The sequence below is a fragment of the Chaetodon trifascialis genome, chromosome 3 (assembly GCF_039877785.1).
Source record: "Chaetodon trifascialis isolate fChaTrf1 chromosome 3, fChaTrf1.hap1, whole genome shotgun sequence".
Taxonomy (NCBI): Eukaryota; Metazoa; Chordata; class Actinopteri; order Chaetodontiformes; family Chaetodontidae; genus Chaetodon; species Chaetodon trifascialis.
In genome coordinates, this window is record NC_092058.1 from 11,222,712 (window position 1) to 11,238,365 (window position 15,654).

Genomic DNA, 15,654 nt, shown 5'->3' on the forward strand with positions numbered 1-15,654 from the left:
AAGAAATACACTTTTAAAAGTATGAACTCGGCTTTAAAAATATTTCATGAGAGCAGCTGATGTTTTATGTAGCATCCACGTGTATTTCAGTCCCCGTGGAAACGAGGTGGGATGTTACAGACTGTGAGCTGTGAACCAAAAATGATTTAGACACCTTGTAGTGTTATTCATCCTGACATAAATTCAATAATTAATCATCAGCAACCTGGAGGACAAAAAGTCTGATAAATTGTGTTGCCACAAAATTATTGATGAAAATCCTTTTGGAAGGATGCAGCTTATTAAAAACATTTATTTGATGTTTGCCCCGAGTCTCTGGGAGGGACTAAGTGGATGAGTGATACCAAGACTTCTGACTGTCTACACACTAATTTTTCTCCAAAGACTAATACGCTGAGGAGACACGGCCCAAGTCGAGATGAAAAATGATTCAGAGAGGCCTAAAACGGAGGTAAAAGACAATTCGATTAGAGTATTTGCAGATAGCAAGAATAGAAAGGTCTGAGATGAGAAAAGCCGTCTGTCATCTCTCAGCTCATGACTCTCTTTGACGAAAGAAAAATCAATTAGAGCTTTAGTCTCATTTTCCAGGAAACAAAACACACGGTTAGCTTTGGTATCTGTTTTTTTTTGTCTAGAGAATAAAATCACCACATTTTGCCTGAAAATTGATGTGATTATTATCAAGGTGTTAAGGTTATCTGTTGCAGATCTACTGTGCTTTAATCCAATGAAATATTACATCTTTTTATGTTCAATATTGACTGAAGGTTGAGTTTAAAATTCATAAACTAACTAGTTTTTAAAAGAGCTAATTTCAACTATTTATATACTTTATCTGTTGGGTAGATTGTGACTTTACCTCAATATACATTATTATATATTTACAATATTACGTCTAAATTTATTTGTTCATTATATTGTGTATTATTATCTAACTAGTAACTAATGTTATCAAATAAATGGAGTAAAAAGTACAATGTTTGCCTCCTCAATGGAATTGGACTAAAAGTAGCAGAAAATGGAAATACTCAAGTTATACCTTTGTAAATAATTAGAATTATAATTGTACTTGTATGCACACTGATTTATTTATCTGTAGAATTCACTCAGCTATTCTAAACTGAAAAACTTCAGTACACTGTACATGTCTGCAGAGCCGCAGACTACATGTCCTGATGTCTAGTGCGTGGCCCTGGAGTCATGCTCTTCAGACTTCTGAAGCGCTAAGAGCTGGTCAGTGTTGTTACTGGTACTTACAGGAGGTCCAGCAAATCCGGCAGGCCCAGGAGGTCCAGTCTCACCCCTGTCACCCTGAAAAAGGACAAGCAGCAGAGCGTCAGAGGTTAGTTCAGGCTGCAGTGCTGACTGATCTGATAAAAGCTTCCACACACAGACGCAGACGGCTACAACCCATATTCAAAATTTGGATGCTGGAATCGAGGTTGGACCATTATACAGCTATTATCTTTAATCTAACAAAATGATTGGCTCTAAAGCAAAAAACGCAACACTTACAGGAGCACCGCGGGTGCCAGGAGCTCCAGAAGGACCAGCAGGACCAGATTCACCCTGCGGGGAAACAGAGAAGCGTCAGCAACACACACTGAGCTATGAACAGTGAGTTCAGATAGACAGACACAGACGGCAGCCTTTGAATTCAACTACCAGAATGAAAACTATGAGAAGAAAAGATTACAGTGATGGCTTGCCAATAACTATATTTACTCATTATAAATAACTAAAATAATAATATTGCACTAACCTTCTCGCCGTTGGGACCACCAGGACCAGGAGGACCAATGGGACCAGTGAGACCCTGCGACAGGAAACAGGAAGAGAATGTCAAGATTTGCAAAAAGCTTGAAATCAGCTCCCGTTTTCTGAAGATTTAAAAGATTGAGCATTTTGCTTCTGCCATATTCAACACCGACAATTAGCGCTGATGACAAACAAAACGGATGAAAGTCACTCACTCGAGCACCGTCTTTGCCAGAAGCACCTTCAGGTCCTTTCTCTCCAATGTCACCCTGCGAGGATGAAAAAAAAAAAACGAGTCAGTCACCTGACAGAGGTGCAGGAACAGAATTTAAAATCAAGCGGAGCAAATTCTACATGATATGTATAAATATTCAGTCATTGACACTTTATTTTCCATGGTGGCTTACTCTGTCTCCTTTGGGTCCAGGAATGCCGGCAGATCCTCTCTCTCCAGGCATGCCCTGCAGGCCAGGGGGTCCCTGAGCTCCAGCAGCACCAGCAGGTCCGATGGCTCCCTGTAATGAAGCAGAAATACATGAAGAGGAGGCTACGCAGAGACAGCAACCGACACAGACAGGAAATGCACTTCAGGGTCATTGTATACTGAACAACAGTGTAAGCACCAGATGTGTCAGGCCGTTCTTATCCGCAGCCGAGACTTTTGTGAGCGTGTTCTGTTGTCACTTTCAGGCTGCCTTTGAAGAGACTTTGTGTTTATTTATACACGTGTCAGAAACACAAAAAGTGGTGCTGTCACAGAGGGAGAAGGCGCCGACTGATTCTACAAAAGAGACCCACGCTCATATTTGTCTCGGCATGCTCTGTTCAGGGTTAAGAAAAGGACTGTAACGCTGCGAAAAACTCGTCAGTTCAACGTTATTCCCCCGACGCGGGTTGTTCTCTTGCTGCGTTAAAATAAACTTTGACCAACTTCAAAATGTAGAAAAAACGTTCACTAACAAAGAGCACGGCAGATAGAGATTTAGAACGTCTTAATGCTTATTATGGATGAAGGAGAGCATAGATGATGAAGGATGATATATTAGGATGAGGGTCAAGGGGTGAAGGGAAGGGAGGATGTAGGGAAGGAGGGATGAAGGCAGAGGGATGACAGAGCAGGGGAAGGAGCGTGAGGGATGAGTTCGATTGGCGCTAGACAGAAAACATCTCGGTAAAACTTTACAATAAGGTGGGGCGGCGACTGACGAATATTTTCATGGTCAATTAATCTGTCAATAATTTTCTCCATTAATCAATTTTTTGTTTGGTCCATCAGTGTTTCCCAAAGCCCAACCTGAAGTGGAGGAGTAAAGAAGTCAGAAAATATTCACATCTTAATAGTTTTTCTAGTTTATAGTTATCCAATTAATGGATTATCAGAAGTAGTAGTAACTGAGTAATCCTTCATTACTTCATGATTATGACAAGCAGCTGTCAACTCTCAGTAAAAACACACTATTACCTAATGATCCATTAGTATAGTATGTCTCAGTCTGTTCTCTTGTGACTAACCATTATCTATGATATAGTCCTAAAATCAGTTATTAATTAGTGAATTAAGATGAAATGTTCCTTACTCATTCTTTAGTATTTACTGTGCTGTAAAGTCTTACCAGTATCTTAAAATCCACATGTTCTTGTGATTGTGGGTTCACCTTTAGTCTAATGACTACATTTTTCCTGCACATGTCGAAGCTAAGATAATGGAGGCAAATGCAGACTTTGATTTCCTTCTTTCAAGTGGCTCCACCAGGCCCATTCCTGGTCAAAAGTTCTCGGGCTTATCAGCAGTGCTTTCTGCTGCAGTCTGCGAGATCAGACACCGACTGCTGCTGCCTATCTGCAGTCATTAAGCTGTAACCACGGGGCTCGCGCTGCCTCGACGTCGGCTGTGAATACATTCAAACGCTGTTTTTACTGAAGGGGGCTGATGTAGAATTTATTCCTCTCAGCAAATCCTTCTGCATCTTCTCCCGAATCGAGCCTCCACAAAATGTCTGCTCATCCCTCCTCCATCACCATCACACTCATGTCAGCTCGCTAATCCTCATCCACTCTATCCGCTCCTGTCTGACCTTAAGGGGAGAAAACCTCTGAACTGGGATTAAAATCTGACCGGATAACAATCCAGAAGTGAGAATTGCAGTCGCTTTGAGCTCTTCCTTCACTCACAGTGAAGTTGTGACAAATTACTGCAGCTGGATGGAGTTTTGATGGCTGATAAACGAGAAACTGTGCTCTGTAGCTTGATTGGAAAACACTCTGAGCTACCAGTTGTTTTCTTTAAAAATCCTTCCTTTTTATGGATTGATTAAATGTAGGATTTGAATGCAGGAAGGAAGAGCATTGATCCTGGTAATCATGCAGTCTTCCATTCAAATATTAAATATACAGCTTTTCCACAACAGTGTTATAAAGGAGGAGAACCAAAAAATAAATAAATAAACCTACAAAAAAAAAAGGTTTTGTTTGTCTTCTGCACATATTATATGAATACATCATATGGTAATATAATGTTTATATCCAGATGTGTGTACAGTGTGAATGCTTGTATGAACATATGTATATGACTGTGTAGGTTTATTATTTTCTTCATAAATGTAATAAATTAAACCCTGTTAAGCATTTTTTGTGGGGCATTTTTCTGCCTTCATCAGGGCTTTGACAGTAGAGAGATGACAGGAAATGAGTGTGACAGATGGGGACCGACATCTAACAAAGACCCCCATGCCAGAAATGAGTAATGGTCATTTTAGTCCATGTAATCCTGTGATGCCTTGTGGGGGTCTTGGACCCTCGGCTGGGAACTGCTGCCTTAAACTACCAGGGCACCCCAAAATAATACACTTAAAAAACATGTTTACCTTCAGGAAGACTGAGCAGAGGTGCTGTTTCATACAGTAAATGGCATACAGACTGTCATCTACTAGATAGAGATAGATAGATAGATACTTCATTCATCCCCAAGGGAAATTCACAACGGACTGAATTGATCACAAGATGATGTGATCTGGGTGACTTACCACCTCCAGTGAGTAACATTTGGAGGGAAAACACTGAATGAAGTCAACACAGCTCAACTCTCAAACCCCTGAGGTGATCATTATTTATCACATGCTCACATGAACGTGTTGCTGCTGCTGTATGTGATAAGAATGTCTTTGAAAACATCTCACCTCAGGCGATGGTAATTTGAAACCCTGTCTCTTCCCGGTTTTTGACCAGATGCTGGACTCACCTTGGGTCCATCAGTTCCAGGAGTTCCGGGCAGACCTCGAGGTCCCTGCAGACCCTGAGGGCCGGCAGCTCCTCTCTCTCCGGGGAAACCACGCTCTCCCTGAACGGCGACACAGCGACAATCAGCGGCGTGTCTGACAATCAGTCAGTCAAACAAGGAGTGACGTTTAATACAGACTGTTGACTTACTCTGGGTCCAGTAGCACCAGCAGCTCCAGCCTCTCCAGGAACACCCTGACAGGAGAAAACAAGGAGTTAAAGAAAATAAGTACTACTACTACTACTACTGCTACTACTACTGCTACTACTACTGCTACTACGGCTACTAATTATTTACGAGATTCTTTTAGGATCTCTTCCCTTCAAGTCTTTGATGAAACAATGCTAGTTTTTCCACTTATTTTAGGTGGCTTTATAAGCCTTACATCCCCAAACAAATGTGCACTCACCTGGTCTCCAGGCTTGCCTCCCTCACCAGGGGGGCCAGGGGGTCCGGGTAGACCCTGAGGACCGCAGAGCAACAAAAAAAGAGTCAGAAATGAAAAACAAAAACATAACAAATTCATGCACAGCAATACATCAGCACAATGTTGCTTGATATTTATGTAGCGACACAATTACAAGCTCGCTCGAGAAACAGCTGCTTTCGTTCATCAGCTTTAACAGGTGATTTCAGGGAAACGTTTGAGCAGACTCACCTGGAAACCTGAGGGACCAGGCTGTCCTTGCTCTCCTCTCTCTCCAGCGGGGCCCTAAACAGACAATTCATGAACACGATGAACTTCTATGATGTTCACGATGGGTTTTGTCCATTTATGGACATTTAGGGATAATTTCAGGTTAAACTGGCTTTAGTTTAGTCAGCGCACTCAGACACAAACTTCAAAACAAGTCTGTGAGTCAGTGATGACATCCTACAATGTCCAGGTATTTGTGTCAAGGACTATTTTTTCTTTAAGACAGAGCTACCGTCAAGGCAGTCTGGGACACAGAGATACCGAAGGTTGCTTCTAAGTGCAGACCGAGTAAAAGGGGAAGATAGTATCAGTGTTGAAGCTATATGGAGTGGGATGGGGGAGAAAGAGATACGTACAGCAGGGCCGGGGGGTCCAGCGGGGCCGGTTTCTCCATCTTTGCCAGGCAGACCCTGAGGAGAGGAAGTAGGAGGGAGGGGGAGTAGACAAATAGATAGATATCAACAGTTAAGCCAAAGGTGATGCTATTAACTAGATAGACATCTGATAGCTATAATTGAGCTTTTCAACATGCTGGAAGCTGAGCTACAGAAATCACGGTAGATCAGCGGTGAGTCACAGTCCATAAGCACAGAAAAAAGGTTACATTTAATAATTTAATTTTTTAATCACAAAAACACAGCCGACGCTACTTGATTTCGGATTTGCATATCAGACTATTTCATGATTTATATGCACACGCGTATTATTTAAACAGTGTGTCAATCACAGGATGGCGGTACAATGAAAACGTGATGATATCAGCTTAATCACAGTACATGTAAGATCCAGTTCAGTGACTGCAGGAAGTTATTCAAAGCAGAAAAGGAGATAAACTCACTCTCAGACCAGGAGCTCCACCCAGTCCTTTCTCACCAGACTTGCCACTCTCACCCTAATCACAACAGAAACAAAATGCGGTGGTTAGTCACAGGCCGTGGCTGATTGGCTCGGTCCTGCATCTATTTCTGGGGGAGAGAGGGTGAATGAGGTGGTGCATGTCAAATGGTGTGAAATCGTTCAGCAGCACTCCAGTTGTTGCTGGGCGTGTCGTTTCTGTTCTTGATTCGGGGACTTTTCTTTTTTTAGAAAGGGGAAATACAACAAAAAAGACAACAGAGCACGTTCTACGGGCCCGAAATAAGTGATGCTGACACAGGTGAACATACAGAGAAAACAGTTAATTTATTTGTTAATTTCTTTCCTATATAATCACTCACAGTTGCTCCTTTGGGTCCAGGGAATCCCATGACACCGGGCTGTCCACGGGCTCCCTGAGGGCCTGGGGGTCCTGGGCGACCGTCCTCACCAGGAGCTCCCTGGGCAAGTCAAATAAGAATCAAGTCTGTTAAACATCCAGTAAAAAGTTGGGTCTGATGAACAACAGCGGATATGTATAATCACACTTGGATTTAGACTGGAAATGAGGGATGCGGAGGAGTAATTGCTCAAAGGATCTGGGCAGAATTGGGTTTGGAGGTTTGGGATTGGGGTCTAGCAGAGAAATATCCAGCATGACCCAAAGACATGCAACAGTTACTCAATCTGTAGAAATTTTAATTGCCTCTAAATAAATAAGCCCCTCAGGGATAAAACAGGAAAGCCAGGAAGCAAAGAAATAATAGATGAAATAGACCATCAATCATTATCAGTCTGACCAGATGCCAGTTTAGCCAGTCTTAATCTGTCAGTAAACCATCATGTTTTAATGAAACACAGTCCCTGGACAGCAAAGGTGTAAACATAAAGTTCACATAGCTGACATAAAAACATTAAATATGAGAAAACGTGTAATCACAGCGCAGCACAAGTTTACCTGATGATGTGCGGTTGCACTGTATGATGCATGAATGGCAGCAGCTAAATAGTCTATAAGAGGAGTCAATCTATTGCAAATATCTCAGTGAGGACTTTTATTGAACTGAACGCTGAAGACTTTGTCACTCTAAAGCACAGACGCACTGGGGATGGGCCTGGTGCATAATGGGTGGAGAAGTCTCCCGCAATTCAATTTGATGAAACCACTTATGAGTCATTACATGATGAGAGCGCAGATTTAGCAAAATTACAAGTCTCTAATTGCTCATTCCACATGTGATTTATATTTAAAAAACAACAACCAACAACACACAGCCGCTCATGCTGGGCGAGGATAGTCGCTGTGTGATTATCTTTATTGATTTACGGGGATGCAAAAAAACACATTACGGCAGAAAAAAGCGCACTTACGGAGGGTCCAACTTTGCCTTGAGGGCCGGCGTCACCAGGGCGTCCAGTCAGGCCCTGACCGAGGAGGAGAGCAGAAACAGATGTAACCCAGATGAGTCACCAGTCATCTATATGCAGACGTACTCAGAAAGGTGGGAACATATGGTAGTGTGGGAAAGTGAATTTACACCTCTGACTGGCCCTGTGTGCAACAAGCGACAGTTCAACACCTACTGATGGAAATGAAGAAGACCTAAATCATGAATGAGAACGCACTTCAGGTTAATGATGCTATGGCTACATTAGTAAGTCTACTTCCTCTGCGGTGATATTAACCACTTGTGTTGTTGTTGGGAAATAAAATCACTCCACACGTAAGTACAAATGCTTTCCAGTGAAAACCATGTATCTCCAAAAACTGGTGACTTTTTAAGAAAAAACAAGGGATTAAAGGGTAATTCCACCAATTTCACACATAAAGGTCAGCGTCTTCCCCATGGCGAGCGCTACATTTTGTGAAAACAGATGTATAATGTTTTCTGTGGCTCTGGAGGAGCTTTGCCAAGTGTTATCTCAGCTTGGCTTCAGAGATTTTAAACTGTTAGAGAAAAACCACCTGTTTTAAACATAAAAGTCTGTTTGCAGGTCTTGGGGAGTACCACTGCTGGATGTGTGAAGAAAGTTATATAAAGACATTTGTGGCTCCACAGGAAGCTGTGCAAGGTCTGATAAACTGTGAAACTTGAGTCAGCATCAGTTGGAGCTGAAGACGACAAGTTTAAAATAAAAAAAAATAAAAAAGTATCCAGCCCACTCCTCATCTCTGCGTGAGGTTAGCAGCTTGAGGCTACAGTAGTTGCTGCTAGCATGCACCTGAATCTCGGGCTGACAGTTGGCAGTTGCATTGCATTATGGGTAATCTATGCACTAGGTTTGACAAGTGAGAAGAATATGTGGAATAAAGAAGATGACGGCTGCAATTCAATACCCAATATGTCAAATCTAGCATCCCCATAGCACCACAATGTTCTACTGTATTCAGCCCAAGTCTGCAGTAGCAAGCCACCAAACTTATCTGGCTCTTCCGACCCTCAATCCTCTGCACAGCAGTCACGTCGACTGAGATGCTTTTTTTCTTCTGTCTTCAAATTGCACGCTATCGACTGCGAGCATGAGTATCAAAGTTCACGGTGCAATGTTATGACGAAGTAGAACATCCCTGTTGTATGCATGCTGCGTGCAACAATGTGTACTGCACTGTGCAAGAGCAGCTGCAGCACATACTAAGAATAGAGAAAAAAGGTATGGAGCTCAGATCTCTAGTTATGCTGTATTGATTTTGATCCTTTTTTTTGTCCATTGTTACTCCAACAATGCTTCTCTTTTAACAGGAAGCCAATACTGCATACTTGAAGGACGAGGGTGTTTATCTGGCAGGTAGTACTTAATGGAAAAGTGCAGTTGGTTGCATTGTGGTGACTGTGGGATCCAGTGTTTTTGGATCTTGACCCACACAAGGGATGAAGACTCGGGATACCCAGGCCTCTGCTGAACCAGCTCTGACTCTGAAGCTCCTTTCTAAATCACTGGAGCACCTCTTTAAGTGTTCCCTTATGAGATAAGAAAATTTCCTTCTTAGACAAAATGAACCATTTAAAAGCTCACCGGATCTAAAAATCATTGGTTATTTCCTTATTTTTGCATGTTTTACATCATATTTCTGCAGGTCATCAACATCTAGATTCATGTGTATTACAGGTAAAGGAGGTGCTTACTCTGGCACCAGGCAGACCAGACTCTCCAGGACGGCCGGGGTCACCATTGGCACCTTTGGGACCACTGGCCCCAGCAGGTCCACGCTCACCAGGGGCTCCCTGTGTTAGGAGAAAGAGAGAGAATAAAACAGGGGTCGGTCACTCAGTCGATCACTAAAGAGGCGACACTTCAACTCTCAAAGCACAGAGGAAATAAGTTTCTCTTTTAATAGTGTGAAGGAGTTTCATTGACCTGCTGCAGGTGAGGAGATTAAACTCTGACAGATTCTTTCGGGATAAATGAAATGGTGCTGGGAGATGATGTTAAATGATATTCTGGCTTTGCAGATGAGGAACATGTAGGTCACTAGTGCGTGATGGGTTTCTGGGCTATGCTGCCATCTTGTGGCCATGTGGTGGAGTTACATGCATCACTGCTGCCTGCACGTGAGCCTCAGATGTGACGGAAAACAGAAGTGCTGATGAATTTCACTCTTTGCTCTTCACTGGAAATTTATCATGTCCATCATTAACTCGCCAGTTAAGGCGCTGATCTGAGTTCAGTCTCATTACCCGCCTCATCAAACACATTATATCAAAACTGTACATCACTTTGAGCAATTTAGTTTGATTCAAGAATTATTATGAGTTAATGGAGTGAAAAATGATCTTTCAGAGATGTCAAAGGGGATGACTGTGTCAATAAAATGCTCAGTGAAATGACATTTTTTATTTATCTCTTGGAGCAAAAAAATGAACAACACATCAGTGACACAATGTAAAAAGAACACTGTAGATTATAACACTACGACTACGACAAATCATTATTTCTTGGTCTCTAGCTCTTTGAGAAATGCTGTTATGTGCACTATTTCTGTCAGCTTACTGTCAGACCAGGTATTCTATGTGTATATCTATACTGAAAATTACCAGATACCAGACGTGAACTAAATTAATATGGCCTTTCAGAGTTTATATTATTGCCACTCCTGTTTGCACTTTAATGTTTATAAAGCACATTCACTGAAATATTATTTTCCAGTTGTTTGTAATGAATGAAGCAGTTTGAGGGGAAGTTGCTCCCCTGAGAGCTGATAAACGATCTCACTGTTAAATTACAGCTAAATTGAAAGCTTCAAGGGGAGGCAGCACAATCCATGGCAGAAAATACTTTACAAACTGAATAGTCTTTGCAGGGCCAGGCCCTTAAGAAACTGTAATACAGCTTACGGCAGTCTTTATGAGACAAAACAGCATTAAACGGCATTAAAATGGGTGGAAGTGGATTCAGGCAAGCAGGAGAACCTATACGGGCTGGTTTGAGTGCTGTTCTGCAGAGGCTGACAATGTGAGACATGTTTGTAAGTCTGTCTGTAAACTACAGTCACCAGACTAGTGAGAGCTGTTTCTTCTCCACAGCTGGATTTAAAGGCTACGGAGTCAAACTGAGTGCAATTGAATTAGAAGCAGTGGTGATATATTTGTAAGCAGCATGAGTCCTACGGTATGTGACAACCCTGCGATTATGCGATTCATGAATGTAATTGCAATAAGAATAACGATCGTTGTTAACAGCAATTTCCAAATGCAATGTGCAGATGGAATCCATTAATTCAGTTTCATAGATTTACTGACTGCTGACGCATCGCCTGCATACATTTCTTTATTCCTCCATCTTCCTCTGCCAGATCTGCATCCCCCAAAAGCATCCACCTTCATTTCCCCTTTCAGAGCAGACTTTCTGTTCCTACAGCAATAATAAAGCCATTTCTCAGGAAGGAGTGTAACTGCTGACAGGTGATACTCACCTTGGGACCAGCCAGACCATCCTGACCAGGGAAACCACGGTTACCAGGGGCTCCCTACACAGAAAACAGAGTCAGGGTTATGAGAACAACAACAAGGCAGTGGTCCTTGAACAGGTTCCCAGGTGGCGCCAAACAAAATAAGGAACAGTTGAATTTTATTAAAATTTAATTTGATTAAAATTATCCTCATTAAAATGTAAACAGTTCCATTCTCACCAATATTATCCCTAAATGTGTAATATAAGTACACACATTGAATCAGATGCGCATTTTAACAGCTCAATATCATGTCTTCAACTATTAGATGTTACTCACTCTCTCTCCTGGTGGTCCAAGGGGTCCAGCAGCACCAGGCTCGCCTCGGGGTCCTCTCTTTCCTTCTTCTCCTTGTGGGCCAGGAGCTCCCTGAAGGCCAGCTGGTCCCTGGAGAACACAGACGATATTATGGAAATTAAATAGAAACTGACGACTGTAACGATGACATGAATGAAGGAAACCGCTTTCAGCACCAGGAAGAAATTATTTGTCACACAACATGAGGAACCTTCAGAAGTCTGTTCAGATCATTTCATTTGAAGTGTCAGACCTGCTGATTGCTATCCACACTTATTATATGGCTAGATACTGTGTTTACAGTAGATTAGCAATGTTTGGATTTAGTTGACTGGGTGAGAAATCAGGGAATACAGAGACGAGTAAAAGAAAATAAAACTCACAATTTCTCCTTTGGGTCCAGCCTCTCCCTTGAACCCTGGAATACCTGGGTCCCCCTAGACAATAATGGACAGACGGACAGACAAACAGAAAAGGAAGAATGAGAGAGAAAGCAGCAGGTCATTATCATTTTTCTGTGCCATGTCTTCATTTGGAATATGAAATGAACGATTAATGAATGAATGACACAGTGAGGACATACAGATGTTCCTTTGGGCCCAAGAGGTCCAGTAGCTCCCTGAGGCCCGGGAGGCCCACGAGGTCCGGGGAAACCAGGAGCACCAGCGATACCAGGAGCACCCTGCAGAGAACGAAGGAGAGAGAGAAACATGTGATCAGTCACTCATGGTGAATTCTCCTCCTTGCTTGATGTAGATAAGAAGACAGCATACTGTAACAGCCGCCATGTTTAACTAAAACTGACTGACTCATTGAAAGAAGAAGATGCAGTCTGTAGTTTGGTGACCTTTTCTAATCTGCTACAGCACAACAGTTAAGTCGGAAGTTTGAAATACAGACAAGTAAGAGTTTTATACTTACAGCTGATCCTTTGGATCCGGGGATACCATCAGTACCAGGGTTTCCCTGCAGAGAAAACGAGACAAACGAGTGAGCATCACGAGTGGTCCTGATTCAGTTAGTCAGTTCTGTCAGTACATTAAAAAGTTAATATACCACATTTCCCCTTTGAAGTGAGAGTTTATAGCATCACTTACAGAAGCGCCAGAAGGTCCGGGTGATCCAGGAGTGCCAGACTCTCCACGGGGTCCCTGAGCACCCTCAGGTCCACGAGCTCCTGTAGGGCCAGCTTCTCCCTGAAGTGAGGTGACATTAAATTAACATTTAAGCAAAGATCTTGGGAAGTTTAAGTACATATAACAATTGTCAATCAGCTAAAATCAAAGAGAAAAACACAACAGAAAACGAGCTGCAGAAAAAGTAGAATTAATGTTGGTGGCTGTAAATGTTCAAATATGTCATAAATGTCTGATTTTCTTTGCCACAGGGCTGATATCAAATAACAAGGCTATGTAATACGTGAGGAGATGGGATTCAGGCAGGACTTGATAACAAAGTCTTTTGAAGATCTAGGGTCTAATTTTTAATTGGAAAATCCTTTAACAGACAATAGAAGAGCAACCCAGGAAAAAACACTCAAACTGATTAACGCATGGAGCACAAAACTAAACCTGGGAGCGAGCTATCATGAATAACTCTTTACTGTCTTCTTAGAAGGATTTGTCAGTTGTTGTTCTTGTTTGTTTATTGTCTGTGTAATTTCATGGAAAGTGTTTTGTGACATCTTTTGAAAGGCGCTATACAAATAGAGGTCTTATTGTTAAGCTTTTTACTTTGTTATTTTCTTGGGCTAAACTTGGCTAAGTTAGGGACATAAATAGTAGCCACCACGGTGATTAATGTTGTTAACTAGCCATTACATACAGCCACAATTAACGTACACTCTTGGCTAGTCTTTGTGTTAACTAGCCCTCATATTCTAGCCTTGATATTAACCGGACCTTGTGTCTGCTCCGCTCCGTGGAGTGGACGCGTATGCTGGCTGTTTTCCACTAAGGTGCTGAAGCATTGACGTTGTGCTATTGTGCTAAGCTAGCTCAGTCTTGCAATGGACACACTCTACAGAGTTTTCATTTTTCTTCAGTTTGAAACAATCCCAAACTTTGGACAACTTTGGACAAGTTCTGTCGTTTTCTCTGCCCTGTTCACTCTCTTCGCTCCCCGGTATTTGCTCACTCTCCATTTTGTAAACAGCGCCACCAACTGAAGTTCCTCGCGCGTGTGCCACAGCGATAGTCATCCGTGTGAAACACGATGAGCTGTGTGTTTTTTCTGCGCTGAAGAAAAAGTTCTTCCCGAATCGAGTAACTCGAGGAATGATTCCAGCCCTAGTATACAAGGAAACAAGCTTATTCACAGCACCTGTGACTGTTTGAAACTGAGTGTCCTGTCTGTGTTGACAGTTTAGGGATGCTGCAACCATGGAGATGCCATGTCTACTCCACTTCACCAGGCTGAGTGTTCACAGTTTCTGCTAACATGGGCGTGCTAATACACCAGCAACCTACAGAGCTGAAAAATGATGTGCCAAATACTGCAGTTCCTCGAACGGCCACTTGGAGGTGCCTCCAAAAGCGAGTCAATCTGTAGTTCCCAGTATTAACATACCCAACTTCACAGCAGAAATAAACATGTTTACAGCCTGGTGCAAAAAACAGCTGTGGTCTCTGTAGCTAATTTCCCTGTTCAACTATACATGGGGTGAATTTTTATATAACTCATTTGTTTAAATTATATTAATCTTTAATCTTTCTCCAGAATGACTCAACGCACCTTTAATGATGAGTTTAATCCTCGTGGTTGCTGAGCTAATTTTTTGTGAAGCTTTTAGTTAACACTGTGATTAATATGGTTTCCTGCTCATCGCAGTTGTTTTAAGGGACTCAGCGCAGAAACACGGTCCATGCATGACAACGCCTGGCCCAGCGCGTGTCCCTGGTAAACGTGCTACATGTGCAGGCTTTGCAGGTAACAAGGGTCAGTCCCAAGAGCTAAGCAGAGTGTTTCCATGACTATAGTAGTAAACAAAAATGGCGTCTATGGGGCCGTGTGCACTGCTTTAATAGACAAGGAGAGAAGGAAAGAGGACAGACTGATTGACATGGAAATGTGCAGCTAGAGCTTCATCAGCCAAACACGAGGGGTCAACTTTCATTTCTTGCTACAGCGCCGGCTAGCTGCAACGCTCAGACTGAAGCTCACGCCTGCATTGCAACCAATTTTCAGGCGACACACTGCAGAACACAACCAGTGAAAGCGACCTGATCCTTAACATCACATCCGTGTTGTTTTCCATGCATTGATTATTATTTCCCTGTAACTGCTTGATAGGAGACTGCATGGCTTTTGTTACACAAAATCTAATAAACAGTCACAAACATTTTCTTCACACACAACGGAGACATATTTCAACTCAAATTAAAGCGTGACATCCTGCTTTTTTCATGCTGCTGCTCTGAGGACAGAGCGTAGTCACCACATTGACTCTCTATATATTCTATTCATCTAATAAATCTGTCATCATATTTTCTGGCTGAATTTGAGAAAAAAAAAAAACAGGACACAAATCATTGAGCAGAAACACATTTTTGTGGTACGCCGCTGAAATGAGAGTTTCACGCTTATAAAACAGTAGCACTTAAATGAAAAAAATTATTTCGACTGCTGTTACAGAGTGTTTCATTCAAAGCCAGGTGCATAATGTTTTGCAGACCGTCTGGTTCAGGATAAAAATAGGACTTGGGCCACCATTCAGAGGAACGATGGACACGAGCCAGAGATTTTACCACACTGGTGGTATGCAGCCTGCTGGTGAATGGAATTCCTTTGCTATTGCTGCAGCTTTGTCGACTTTGCAGG

The 15,654-nt window shown here is 42.3% G+C and overlaps 1 protein-coding gene across 2 annotated transcripts in view; it reads right to left on the reverse strand.

Moving 5' to 3' along the window:
• Nucleotides 1-15,654, reverse strand: part of col2a1b (collagen, type II, alpha 1b) — a 49,666-nt gene that overhangs the window by 13,907 nt on the left and 20,105 nt on the right. For both annotated transcript variants that reach the window (XM_070959487.1, XM_070959486.1), the window contains 20 exons: nucleotides 12,933-13,031; nucleotides 12,757-12,801; nucleotides 12,419-12,517; nucleotides 12,219-12,272; nucleotides 11,818-11,925; nucleotides 11,503-11,556; nucleotides 9,716-9,814; nucleotides 7,962-8,015; nucleotides 6,953-7,051; nucleotides 6,574-6,627; nucleotides 6,092-6,145; nucleotides 5,697-5,750; nucleotides 5,448-5,501; nucleotides 5,188-5,232; nucleotides 5,000-5,098; nucleotides 2,169-2,276; nucleotides 1,977-2,030; nucleotides 1,766-1,819; nucleotides 1,519-1,572; nucleotides 1,261-1,314 (listed from right to left, as the gene is read on the reverse strand). In XM_070959487.1, the coding sequence (XP_070815588.1) occupies nucleotides 1,261-1,314; nucleotides 1,519-1,572; nucleotides 1,766-1,819; nucleotides 1,977-2,030; nucleotides 2,169-2,276; nucleotides 5,000-5,098; nucleotides 5,188-5,232; nucleotides 5,448-5,501; nucleotides 5,697-5,750; nucleotides 6,092-6,145; nucleotides 6,574-6,627; nucleotides 6,953-7,051; nucleotides 7,962-8,015; nucleotides 9,716-9,814; nucleotides 11,503-11,556; nucleotides 11,818-11,925; nucleotides 12,219-12,272; nucleotides 12,419-12,517; nucleotides 12,757-12,801; nucleotides 12,933-13,031 (1,395 nt within the window). The remainder of the gene's footprint in view (nucleotides 1-1,260; nucleotides 1,315-1,518; nucleotides 1,573-1,765; nucleotides 1,820-1,976; nucleotides 2,031-2,168; nucleotides 2,277-4,999; nucleotides 5,099-5,187; nucleotides 5,233-5,447; nucleotides 5,502-5,696; nucleotides 5,751-6,091; nucleotides 6,146-6,573; nucleotides 6,628-6,952; nucleotides 7,052-7,961; nucleotides 8,016-9,715; nucleotides 9,815-11,502; nucleotides 11,557-11,817; nucleotides 11,926-12,218; nucleotides 12,273-12,418; nucleotides 12,518-12,756; nucleotides 12,802-12,932; nucleotides 13,032-15,654) is intronic.